The 13,618-nt window shown below is 35.4% G+C and overlaps 3 protein-coding genes across 3 annotated transcripts in view; 1 reads left to right on the forward strand and 2 right to left on the reverse strand.

Annotated features, from left to right (window-relative positions):
- Positions 1-3,191: 3,191 nt before the first annotated feature.
- LOC104816953 (cyclin-B1-4-like) lies at positions 3,192-6,081 on the reverse strand. Its single transcript, XM_010545997.2, has 7 exons — positions 5,830-6,081; positions 4,959-5,062; positions 4,652-4,858; positions 4,422-4,547; positions 3,926-4,336; positions 3,646-3,827; positions 3,192-3,544 (listed from the first exon to the last, which is right to left on the reverse strand). The coding sequence occupies exons 1-7, from the start codon at positions 5,873-5,875 to the stop codon at positions 3,400-3,402; spliced, it is 1,221 nt and encodes a 406-aa protein (XP_010544299.1). The 5' UTR covers positions 5,876-6,081; the 3' UTR covers positions 3,192-3,399.
- A 926-nt stretch (positions 6,082-7,007) lies between these two features.
- Positions 7,008-10,708, reverse strand: LOC104816954 (cysteine desulfurase 1, chloroplastic). Its single transcript, XM_010545998.1, has 10 exons — positions 10,439-10,708; positions 10,041-10,174; positions 9,733-9,892; positions 9,130-9,316; positions 8,851-8,996; positions 8,698-8,770; positions 8,523-8,586; positions 8,342-8,441; positions 7,963-8,121; positions 7,008-7,354 (listed from the first exon to the last, which is right to left on the reverse strand). The coding sequence occupies exons 1-10, from the start codon at positions 10,637-10,639 to the stop codon at positions 7,184-7,186; spliced, it is 1,395 nt and encodes a 464-aa protein (XP_010544300.1). The 5' UTR covers positions 10,640-10,708; the 3' UTR covers positions 7,008-7,183.
- An 813-nt stretch (positions 10,709-11,521) lies between these two features.
- The window catches only part of LOC104816955, a 3,801-nt gene continuing 1,704 nt past the window's right edge, over positions 11,522-13,618 (forward strand). Inside the window, exons 1-2 of the mRNA XM_010545999.2 lie at positions 11,522-11,710; positions 12,756-13,616. Coding sequence (XP_010544301.1) covers positions 12,779-13,616 — 838 coding nt within the window. The 5' untranslated portion in view covers positions 11,522-11,710; positions 12,756-12,778. The remainder of the gene's footprint in view (positions 11,711-12,755; positions 13,617-13,618) is intronic.

Genomic DNA, 13,618 nt, shown 5'->3' on the forward strand with positions numbered 1-13,618 from the left:
TAATAATAATAATAATAATAATAATAATAATAATAATAATAACAATAACACACTCAAAATTAGATACTTTGGTTTGCGTATTATTTTTATTTTTTATTTCTAATTTTTATTTGATATTATGAATAATTTAACCCATAAACATAATTTGATTTTACATGATTCAAAACCTACTTTATTCATGTAAAAAAAACTCGCTTTATTCATGTAATGTAATACAAAGAAAAATAAAACTTGTAATAGAAAATTTGAAGTTATGTATAATCGATTTAGATTAAAAAAAACATATAATATGATTAAAATAAATGATTTTTATTTTGTACAAGTCCCATATATTTTTGACACGGCTCATGTGATGTGGGAACACTTGAATGTAACATGAAACACGTTTAATATATGTATATGTATACAACCGCACGTCTATGGAGAAATAAATTTGCTGTCTCCATCAATTGAAATACACCATATACAAAAATTAAGTTATGCATTAACATATTTATGCAAAAAATTCTCAAACTCTAAAGATCATTTACATCATCTATAATGTTCAAATAACATACAATTTGAAAAAAAAAAACTTTAATTGACAAACTACAGTAAACTAAAACCAAACTCTAGTATCAATTATAAGATATTCATGTTACGAGATTTGATATTTTTGAAAAATTCAAATAATACATAGGATATAACTTTCAGAAACTATTAGAACAATATGGATCGATGGTTTTTATAACTTTAAAGTTTCTTTTATATGATGGAAAAACCTAATTCTCTAATGGGCTCACATAATTGTTGATTTCGTTCAACATAATCATTATTAAAATTGAATTTGTGGTGTTGAATAAAAAATTGATAAATAAAAAATAAAAAGAACAAGAATCCAAATATATTTTCTAGGCGTACACTCATTTTGCAAAAATAAAAAAAAACGTTTTTTAAGATACAAAGAAGATTCAATGGTATATTGGTTTATTCTATCAAATCATCACATGATCACATGAGAAATTTGTTTCTATAAGAAAATAAAGGAACTCCTTATGAATAACTTGTGCAATAATTTAACCAAAAAAAACTTGTGCAATAATTATTTGTAAGAACAGTCCGTTTATCTCTAAAATAATTATTTTATATATGTGTCTTAATGCCTATCTTGTATTTGTAGGCAACAAAAAGTTGCAACAAAAATTTGTAAACGAATTTAATAGTTAACACTTCAGAAAATAGGGTGGATGCTTCGGTTCGATTCTTCGAAATCGAATGGCATCGACTCGAAAAATATGGTATTTTTATGATCTGAATCGTTCAAAATTTTCGAACGCTATTACTTTTAGAAAAAAAATTATTTGAAATCGAAACCGAAACGAACCGAAATTTTAAAAACCTAAAAAATGATTTTTTAAGATCTATTTTTTTAATAAAAAATAGAACCGAAGTTAATCGAAACCGAACCGAATATAATATAATAATCAATTGTTATCTATTTTTTTAAAATCAAAAGAAACTGATTCGAACTCGAATCGAATTTCGAAACGGCCATACCTGTTGGAAAAGGTATTTCTTTTATTCAATCATATCAAACTAGCTTTTTTATTCTGATAATAATAACTCTTCACCAAAAGGTAATTAATTAATAATCACACAAGTTTTCTTAATATGAAACATATGATATTTTGTTTACATTAGTCTTTAAATATAACCTTTTATTTAAATGTAGGAATAATCTCATAAAAAATATTAAAATTAAAAAATATATAAAAGGATAAACACTGAAATTTAAAGCTTCCAAAAATAAATATGAAGTTTTTTTAAAGCCTTAGAAATTAACAAATATGAAGTTTTACGCAATGACCATATTAAAAATGAATCATCTAGATCTTACTAAATTACACTTTGGATACATACTAAAATTTGAAGATTTTAGTTTGGAATTTAGCAAGATTTTGATATTTCTTTTTTTTTTAATATATTACTCATGGAAAATTTATTTTATTTGTATGCTTTCAAAGTTCAGTATTTATCTTGAGATTATTTTGGAAAGTGTATATTTTGCATAAGATTTTTCCTTAAATTAAAATGACAATTATTCGTTATATATATATATATATATATATATATATATATGTTAATTTAAAGAATATTTTCTAAAGACATATCTTTTCATTTAAATTTAAATAATATAACCATACAAACTTATATATCTTTTAATTTTATTTCCTATATATATATATATACTAATTTATTTGGATTGATGCGAACTTTATAAATGGATGAGCGAGGAAAAAAAGTTGTTTATGTATTCAAATTGGATTTGTATGCTTACGTGATATTATATAACAAACGATTCAATGATTCAATGAATACAATTCGTATTCTTATTGTGGTTTTCACTTTTTCAATGCCAACAATTTCGGACACAACAAAATAAACTTTTCTATGGCGGTTGATTTCAAGTGCCAAAAACTATAGGGAGTAACATAATAATAGATAGGATCCCTCATTCGTTTCATTTTAGATGATATTTAAAACTTAAATACATAAATTAAGAAAAATACTCCTTTTGTTTCACAAAACTTGACGTTTAAAGTTTGTTTTTTGCGTTTTTTTAAGAAAATAGAAAAAAAAGTCTCATATATCTTTAAGATCATCAATAATTTATTGGAATTTGTTAGTTTTTATTAAGAATAAAATTAAAGATTATTTTGAAAAATTGGCTACAAAACTTAAAATGACAACCATATTTAGTAACATAAAAAATAGTTTAAAACTTCAGTCATTGTGAAATGGATGGAATAACATTTTGTTCAAAATACCTTATTTATTGTATAGAGAATTGTTATGTTTAAATATGTAAAATATTTAAATATTATTAGTTAAAGATAAATTTAATAAAATATTAAAAATTCTATGAAAAATCTGAAAACATCATTTGTTTTGAAACAAAAAAAAATTGTTCCAAAACTGAAATTGAGGGAGTATTTATTTTGCTTTAAAAGGAATCCCTCTAATTTTTTTTTGTAACGTTGATAATTTCGTGTTATATATTTAGTGTTTAAATGGTGAATAATCCAATTACTTGGAATTGATACATATTAACTGTGGTATGATCCCATCACTAAGCAGAGACAATAAATCGATATCCTCGTACCATTTTTCTTTTTCTTTTTTTTTTCCTGATGGAAAAATACAAAAAGCCATAAACTCCAAAACAATCAAGCTTCTTCGTTTCCAAGGAAACAAACTATTTTTGAGAGAATTAATTATCACATAAACCTAGAAACATTAAAAAAAGAAAAAGAAACCGAACATGGTCATCGTCCTACGATGTCATCAAAAGATCATTACAGGAAACATGATCAGAGAGAAGGAAAAAAAAAACACCGAGACAAACTAGGGTTAGTTTCTTCACGAGCAAGAAACCGAGGAATCCTTAGCCGGTACGAGTAATGAAACGGCACAGTTTCCAGGAACAGAGAATTTCTTGTAGACTGCTCTAAGCTTGCTTTCTGAAGCTGAAGCCTGCAATTCCACCAGCATCTTGGCGCAGTCCCTGAAGCACAGAAAAGGGATCCATTGATGATTTCTCAGTGTTGTTGATGAGATTACACATTAAAGGATCGGAGACGAAAAATCGAGGGGGAAACTGGTTACGATATCTCGTCTTCTGTGTAACCGGTGTGATGTTTCAAGGTCTCGGTCCAAAATGGTTTCCAATCAAGAATGCTTCGAGCCGCGTAAACGGCTGATGCAGCCAACATTGATGGAAGGTATAAGACTACGGAAGGATACTGGACAAGTCCAAGCTCGGCCAGGTAAAACACCAAATTCTCCATCTGAAAAATAACCCGAGAGAGATTGATGGGCGATACCGATGAAAGCAGATAGCTTACAACGGGGAACATGTTAATTTTTGCTGGAAACAGATGCTTACCACTTTGTCACATGGAACCGAGGCCTTAACGTAACGTGCAAGAAAGACATAAGGCGTTGGGACGGTGATGTACCATTCGAGCTGTCCTAAGATTGATTTCTCCATGGCCAGAACCTGTTCCTTGACATAAGCACTGTCTGAGATGAGGACAAGATCATTGACCTCTGGTGCCCAAATCTCTTCGTACTTGGAGGCTATAAGCATGGAGCTCATGCCCAACAACTGAAGCTCCCTTCTCGGGACAACTTTTACCGAAAGAAACCGGTCAATGAGGTTGATGGTGAGATAGAGAGTTTCAGGCATGAGCTCGAACTTTCTGTGAACTTCAACCAACCAATCGATAAGTATTGATCTCATCTTTGTGTTCAGTTCAGGCTGTGATCCCATGTAGTCTCTGACTTTTCCCTCAACCTGCAGTGACCGGCATTAAAATCGTAAATAACAGGATGTAAAAATTAATGATGGGTTTGAGTTGCAAGATGGAAACAAAGATTACTTCTGCCATCTTGTAGAACATATAGATATCGTCCACATATTCCACGGCAGCCAATTCATTATCAGTATCCGCTGCATCGATGTCAATCACGGTATCCTTCTTGCACTTTTTCATTCCGTTTGCAGCCTATTGAGATAGATAAAGAAAAAGATTCATCAAATGAAAAGGAATTGATCAAACTTCTTCAAGTCACTAATAATTGAACTAAAAATTGGAAATTTGTGTCTAACCTTGCTTCGAGCTGTGAGGGTTGCACTGAATGTCTTGGTACCTCTTTTGGGAGTTCTTTTGCCAACAGGTTTGCAGCTTTTCTCATTTTCATCGGTGTTAATGGCAAGAACCTCGGGTTTTGAGGGTTGGTTTAGTTTCAGTGAAGCTAATGCCTTTGTCACAGCACCATTTTCTCTAATTTCCTCGTTTCTAGGCTTTTGCAGATCCTGATGAGATCAACTTTGCCTATTCAGATTCCGAATTCTGGGAAGCAAATAACGGAAAGAACACGCTAAACATCATGTCAGAAAGATGATCAAGTAAAACCTTTCCGGTCTGAACGACACGACCAACCACAAGATTCCCAATGTCTCCAAGAACCTTCCTATTGTTCTTTCCATTTCCCACAGCGTTTGTCGGCTTCGTCTCTCCTATATTTTTGGCATTATAGAAGTTGATCAATATTCAGAAATCACGAACATGTGCTCCTATGGAGCTATTGCATTAGTAGCCGGATATAATAGAAACTATGATGACATTTCTCAGGAGCATTCAGGAAAATCAGTTCCCCTCATTCATTATCTAAGTAGATCAAAACTTCAAGAATCCACCCGTCTTCACAAAATCAAGCAAAATACATGGAAGAGAAACCCAGATTCAAATAAAACAGCTGGGATATTCACCAAACAGAGAGATCGTGACAGAAACACACAGATCAACCAAAATCTAAGAAGATTCAGAACAAATATACGGAGAGGCATCCTCTGCTATTCACCAGATCTGATATAAGAATAAATTCTGATCGAAAAACAGGTAAATCAACCAAAACCCGTTAAGGTTCAGAACAAATAGCGGAGAAACCACATGCGGAATTCACCAAAACAGATAAAGAACATGATAAATTGTTACGCGAACCCCACATATGAAACCAGAACCCATGAAGATTCAGCACAAATTACTAGAAATCACATGTAGTACTAAGTAGATAAAGGAACATGAACTTTTTTTTTACCCTAAACACGCAGATCAACCAAAACTCGTGAAGATTAAGAAAATATTACAGAGTAGCCACCCGAGTCATTCACCAAAATAGATAAAGAACAGGCAGAATTCAGAGCCAAAAGACGCAGTTCAATCAAAACCCATGAAGATTCAGAACGAACTACACGCCCAGACCAAACAATCAGGAAACACGAACCCGCAGTTCCACGCTGGTGAGGTAGAACCTGAGCTCTCGACGCCATTTCTGAACTTTCTTCCTTATCTTGGATCTGAATCAACACTTCTCCGACACTCCTTGGCAGAGACGAAATGAAATCCCGGAGACGGCTACTTCTTGTCCGGCCTTCTCCACAATCAGTTCCCGCACTCGCTCTCCCTCTATAGAAACCCTAATTTTTGTCGAACAAAGTTTGCTTTTTTGGCAGATGTTCGTGGTTGAAGAAAAAAAAATGCTGAAAGTAGCTTGTGGCGTACTAATCTGAAAGGCCACTTTTGGCTCTCCAACGGTCGATTTATTTGGTTTTAAATCTGAACCGTTCATTTGACTGAGTTGAGAATTGACGGCCAAGATTGTCACTAGTAGCTTTTTTAAATTATTTTACTAGCCGTTGGAGCGGGCGTTTCGGGCATTTGGGGAATCGGGTCGGGTTTTGGTACTAAACCAATCATAAAGCCTTGTGAATAAATTTATAAAGAAAAAGATAATGGATAAATTATTTAATTTAACATAATTATGATTACGCTCTGATTTTGTTTTAATTTCTCAATAAGAAATAAATTCGCCGTTGCGAGGATGCCTTTGGACTGGTGAACCAATCCGCAAGAAAGAGTTTACATACCTTCGAGTGATCCACGTGAGCAGGATGGGACAAAATTACCGGATATTTACGATGATACTCGAATAATGTATATATAATAACCGCGAGTTTTTTTATATGAATTCTAATTTTTCGTCGGTTATCCCAAAAAATACAAAAATATACTAAGTATTTTTAAAAACTTACAAAATTATATTTGGTCTATTAAAAAACAGGAAATTGTTCTTGATACTTTTAAAAACTAAACAAAATTTTCTAATATTCATTGAAAATTTTAAAATGATCTTTAGTTTCTTTGTTAGAAAAATTGAATTCTAAGATTCGAAAATAACGAATGATTAATTTTGCGGAATTCTTAATATGCAAATAAATGTGATACAGAATCGGGCATAAAACGGTCAGTGACTTGCATGTAAAGAAACAAAATACGTTTCGTTCGATTCAATTTATTTTATAAAAAAAAAAAATCGATCAGCTAAGCAATTATTCGTAATTGCTTTGACCTTTAAGGATTTTTTTTCTTTTTGATTCTGTTCTCACTGCTTAGATTCAGAGGGAAAAAAATCACAGAGAATAGAATCAACTCATAATAGTGCGAATAGGATAGAAGCCCAAACACTCGATATCTCTGTGTGCTTATTCTTCAGATTGTACAGAGAAAAATCTCCATTTCTTCTCATTCATGGAGATTTCACAGATCCATTTTACAAAACGAGAGAAGAAGGCATTCTGCTACTTGAAGGAGCTGAAGAAGCCGACAGTGTCGGCAAGTGCATCGATGAAAAAATCGACGTCCTCCTTTGTGTTGTAGAGATAGAGGCTGGCTCGTGCACTCGCGTTCACTCCCAGGTACTTGTGGACGGGCTGCGCACAGTGGTGTCCTGACCTGATGGCGATCCCGTGCTGCAAAGATCAACCGCTGTTTGGTTAATAACCGAATAATTGAATCCATCCGAACAGTAATCGAACTGAATCAGATATATAAAAACCAAATAGTTACGATTATTTTAAAACGAAAAAACAAACAAACATGGACTGAACCGAATAAAAAATATTCAAAAAAACCGAAAATTTCTTTGAAAAATGAGTATTTTTATCAATAAAAACCGAAATCGAATTCAATATAAAAACTGAATGATCATAGTTTTTCTAAAACCGAAATAACTGAACCCGAATATATCCCAACCAAACCAAAACTGTAACCCGAAATGCCACCTAATTTGTCTTGACCTGATCGAGAACACTGGATATAGATAGAGGAAAGCCTAACAGAGTCAGACTCGGTCCATGTAAGAACGGGGATAAGTCATCTTGAGGATTCTCTTCTTTTGATTTCGATATATCAACATGTTTCGATAACACTATTCAGTAAAGATATGCCTCGGTTTAGGGTCAAGCACTCTAAATGTAATGTATCACATCTAGAATCATCGGGAGTGTTGTTAAGGAAGGTAAGAGAAAAACCAGAAATGACGAGAGACAACAAGCCAGGAACCTCGGTAACAACAGACCTGTTGATCAAGGAAGGTTGCCAAATCAGTTGGGTGTAGGCCCTCCACATTGAAGGAACAAAGGGCAGCCCGGTGGACGCTTTCAGAAGGTTTCGGGCCATATATCTGAACCCCAGGCACAGAAGAAAGTTTCTCGTACAAATAATTAGCAAGTTTTATCTGCAAAGCGTAAAACATTAATCACGGTAAGAAAAAAAAAACATCACTTAGTTATGTTCTGAAACAGTGAGTGCTTTCAGCCACGAGTCATTTTACAAAAAGTGTGTGCGTTCTCGCTGTGGAAGGACAACTCTTGCATCTAACCCTCAAGTGCTTTAAGGTTATGAACCATATTTTCAGTAACAGTCAGAGGTACAGCTGCAGGGAAATTGAAGCAAACCTCATATTCATGGATATTTTGCATGCCAATCCCCGATAAGTAATCAATTGCTGCTCCCAGGGCAATTGCTTCTCCTATAGCAGGTGTTCCAGCTTCAAATCTGATAAACATTCACACTTATTTGTTTTCATGCCACAAGCTACATCCATAAGTAGTTATTAATATAAGCATAACCACTAACCTAGATGGAGGTTCCGCATAAGTTGAATGATAAAGAGATACCTCTGAAATCATTTCTCCACCACCTGAGCACAAAACCAAAACAAAATTTACGCAGCGCTCAATCCAGCCATTTCCAAAATATATAAAGGGAAATAGGAGTGTTTGCATTGAAGAGCTTATGATAGATGGCTTACTTAAGAATGGAGGCATGGCATGCAGTATCTCGCTCTTACCGTATAAGAAGCCAACTCCTGTAGGCCCACACATCTGAAGCATGATTATTCTTCAACTTTGTTTACATGCCACAAGGCTCAATGTATTTCAGAACAAACGTAAAAAACTCTAACCTTATGTGAAGAAGCCACTAGAAAATCAGCATTAAGATTTTGAACATCGACCGGCATGTGGGGAACGCTCTGACAAGCATCAACGAGAACTTTCGCTCCAACATTATGTGCCCAGACAACCACCTCTTTTATAGGAAGCGAAGAGGCTAAACAGGAAGAAAAAGAGCAGCAGTAAAGACATAATTACCGATTCCAGTTTGCTTCCACAGGCAGAAGCCACATTCGGTTATCCAAGTTAAATGAATTTGTTTTAGATGAAACCAGGAAAACAGAACCTACCGAGCACATTTGAGACATGGTGAACGACAACAATCTTTGTCTTTTGAGAAAGCATTTCCTTCAATTTGTCAGTATCTGGAACTTCCTCTTCATTCAACATTACATATTTTAGAACCGCGCCAGTTTCTTCAACTGCTTCTTGCCAAGGAACAATGCAACTGTGATGTTCCGCGACCGTAAGTACAACCTGAGAAACTAGCATCATTCACCATCTTATTCTGTGAGGATAAAGGAAAACAAACAACAAAGTCAATTTGAAAATGCACAAAGAAGAAAATGTAGGTTCAAAAGCAACTCAACTGCAGACCAATGTTTGTAACATCTGTTACATCTCAAAGCTTCTTATTGCCAACAGGCTAACTTAACAGCTAAGAATTCATGACATTTCCCTCAAAATAGAGGATTCCATAATTCTCTCTTCCTCCTAGTGAGTTCCAGTTTGAAAGTGTAACCAAATATATTCGACGTCTCTTTGTAACTTCCCACTTCTTTCTTCTTAGGATCATCTTGTGAAAGAATGATTTCTATGATCATTTGCACAAACAAGAGCAACAGCATCTCTCTATCTCTAAGTGCATAGTAAGAAGACAACAAAGGACGTACCTCATCTCCTGGTTTTAGGTTTTTTTTACCCCATGTCTTGGCCACAAGATTGATGGCTTCCGTAGCATTCCTCGTGAACACAATCTCTCTAGAATCCGAGGCATTGATAAAAGCCGCCACCTTCTTCCTGGCCAATTCATACTCATCCGTAGCCTTAGCACTGCAATCAATCAACAGAAAATACCCAGAAACCATTTCACTCAAACGAAAAACTAACCAGATTGAAATCAAGATATACATAAACTAAGACCAAAACATCAAGTACTCCTCCTGAGAGACCATAGATTCTAGCTTAACACAAAACGCACCTCAAATTGTGGATTCCACGGTGAACATTCGAATTAAAAGATTCATAGTAATTCTGCAAGGCCTTCAACACTGCCGTCGGTTTCTGCGAAGTTGCAGCACTGTCTAAGTACACAAGCTTTGAGCCGTTCACCTCCTGCAACACCTCAAAAATAACAGCGTATCCATAACTCTCCCATCTTTCAATGCTGTAGCTACAGAAAAGCAAAAAAAATGGATAATCCCGTGAAATTACCAATACAGAAACCTCAATTCTACAATTGAAGAGATGAATTCAAGGAATTCAACAGGTTATCCAAATCGAGAGACCAAAACTATCACTGATCGAGCGTCAAAGAACAAATCGATTTCCGAGAAATTCACCTATCAGGATGAAGAAGCAGGAGGAAGTGGGAAAAACCTGGTGGAGGATGGGGAAATCTCGTCGAACGACGTGACCGAGGGAGGTGGGTTCTGAATCTGCGGCGATGGATGCAGAGGCCGAGGAAGCAGAGAAGAGACGAACACCGGAGGAACTCCGGCGAGTGGAGGGGAAGGAGGAGAAGACAACGTTAGGGCCGAGGAACTTGAACGACGGGAGCTTCACAACCACACCTTCCATGGTGGAGGAAGACGGAGTGGAGGGTCTCAAAACGCACCGTTTTCTGGACTGCGTGAGCGATTTGCACTATGCCTTCTTTGTTATGATTTTCATTATATATAGTATATATATTATTTATTGGTAGACTTTTGTGATATTATATTTGTTAAATATGATTTCCGTGATATCTTAAAATTATTATTTTTTGTTTTGACATATGATATCTTAAAATTTTTATAAAATATTTTGTGCGCAATTATGTCACTAAAAAATTCTAAATTTTAAAGATATTTTAAAATTGTTATGGTAAAATTCTTTTTAACAATTGTTTGTTTATGTGTAAATTTTATAACGGAAAAAAATGAGAATGCAATAAACAGGAAGATATGTAAGAAAACTGTAAACCTGAACAAATGAAATTATAGATTAAAAAAAACCAACAAAAAAATATTGAAATGATATCTATAGATGAAAATATTTTGGAAATGAGAAATACGTAAAACATTAGATATTATAATCTAATAATAATTAATTTATAGAGATTCTGGAAATTTATAAAACAACATAGGACAAGTGAAAATAGTAAAAAGAAAAAAATGCAAATATTGGATAAAATAACTTTCCATTGAGTTAAATAAACTTAAATTTCATAAAAACTAAATAAATATAAAATTTTAAATATACTTTTTCAGTATTTTTTTCTAATATACATCGTTTTTTAATTTTTTATACAGACGATTTCGAAAACTAAAAAAAAATTAAAAACTTTTATACATTTTTCAAAACAAGTTTTGAGTGTATTATACTTGGATAAAATAAATTTTATACTTAGATGTTACACTGTGTATTTACTTTAGTGTGTGATGTTAACTTTATATCAAACATATATACCATCTTTTTCCACGCCAACGAGGAGTCTCACTCATTTCCTCTCCTTATTTCTCTGTTCTCCAGACAAAACCCTAATTTCGATTCAGTTTGGACCTTGTAATACATATCTCTTTTTCTCCGACTCTCTCTCATTCTCTCTCTCGCCTGCGCGATTTTGACCGTCGATCGATCGGCCTCGGCCCAATCGTCTTTTCCGACCAGGTCCGTCTCTTCTTTTTCTCCGCGTCTCGGATTCTGGGGCTGTTTGATTTCCTGGCCCATCGAGTGCTCTGTTATCGTCGATGCGTTTGTTGAATCTCGATTTCTTCGTTTTTTGTTATCGGGTGTTTGGGGAATTCGGCAAATTCGACGACTTTTTACGGATGGATTTATGAATTTCGACTGGTGGCTTCCTTTGGACTCTCTTATGATCCATGAATTGCTCAGACGTTCTAGCTTTGTTGATCGATCTGAAATTTTGGGTCCATTTGGGTGCTGTCGGTCGTTTCCTTCTCCGTGTCTGGGCAATTTCCTTTGGTCGTTTATGTAATTGGGATTTTCTTTTTGTGCTCTGGGTATTCCGTTATTGGTCTTTGACAGTCCTCGCGTTAGCGTTGGTTTTGACGAGATTTTGTGGCTGATAGAGGCTGATGTTCGTGTTTTGTGATCGTGTCCGGTGGCTTTGAGTCAATTTCCATACCGTATCTAACATTGTCAACTGCGAACTTGTCCTAAGAAGCTAATATTATTTCATCTCCGCCTTTGTGCCTAACTTGCATAATTGAATTTTTGCGAATGTCTCATTCGGTGACTGTCCTGTTCGGAGATTGTGACCCTTAAGCGTGTCTCTGAATGGCCACAATTGGTGGGATCATCTCTGAATAACAAAAGCTTATAATCTTCGCTTGTTTCCAGCATTGTTTGTTCTGTGGCAGCTAATTTAGCTTTCCTTGACAAGACATCAATTGATTGTCTGTCTCCTCTGTCTCCCTAACTCTTTGATTCACTTTGTTATTTCTGTGTTGTTGCTGCAGCATGTACATTGCCTGTGTGCTTGAGTGTGTTTTTGTCCTTAAAGATATATTCTGTTCCATGCACAAGCAAGATTTTTATTTAAGGCTACGGTCTTTTTTTCCTATCCCTTTGTGTGGCATCTAACATGTCGGGAGAAGTGCAGGGATGTGTTATGGTACAGTTCAAGAGAACAATTGGGGTGTTACTCTGATGACTGTCAAATTGACTATTCGATTGGTTCTAAATGACACAGGGACTTTGTTGTTCTCCCTGAAGATGTCTCCAGCTTCGAAGTCAAAATCGAAGGAGAAGAAGGCTGGAAAGGATGCCCAAAAGGCGTCCATGAAGCCTACAGTATCCATTAACGCAAATAGCAGTATGCCAGCCAATGCTTACAATCCTCTTCTGGGAACATTTCAGGTTCTTGATCCAGTCTCGATATCTTCTGGTTCACCACTTCATAATGGTCGCTTCAGAAGTATAGATGAGGCTGACGGGTACGGGGTTGAGTCTGATGCCATATCAAACAATGGTAGCTGGTCAGGTGAATCGGAAGATCACAAGGAGAAAACATCAAATGCATCCGTCCGGCAGGAAGTGATACCGGGTGCAGACAATGATAAGAGAGAAAAAATCCGGCAGAAGAATGAAAGAAAACATCAGCGGCAGAAGGAGAGGCGGGCTCAGGAATTGCATGAGAAGTGTAGCACATATCTCATGTCTAGAAAGCTTGAAACGCTTACCCAGCAACTTGTAGCCATGGGAATTTCTCAAGAGCATGCAACAACAGCTCTGATGTTGAATGAAGGCAAGGTAGAGGAGTCTGTCCATTGGTTGTTTGACAGGAGTGAAGAAGAAGTAGAGAAGCAAAGCACTCAGAATACTGGGAACTTGAAAATAGATATAGCTGAAGAACTTGCTAGGATTACCGATATGGAGATGCGGTTTAAGTGCACAAGGCAGGAGGTAGAAAGAGCAGTTGTTGCAGCAGAGGGTGATCTTGACCAAGCGGAGGAAGCCTTAAACGCTCAAAAACATGACCAGTATCCTGTGCCGGTGAAACAAGAAGAGCCAGGGGATCCTCTGACTTCTGGTAATGGGAAACTTCCAGCAGGA

The sequence above is a fragment of the Tarenaya hassleriana genome, unplaced genomic scaffold (genome assembly GCF_000463585.1).
Source record: "Tarenaya hassleriana unplaced genomic scaffold, ASM46358v1 Cleome26, whole genome shotgun sequence".
Classification (NCBI taxonomy): domain Eukaryota; kingdom Viridiplantae; phylum Streptophyta; class Magnoliopsida; order Brassicales; family Cleomaceae; genus Tarenaya; species Tarenaya hassleriana.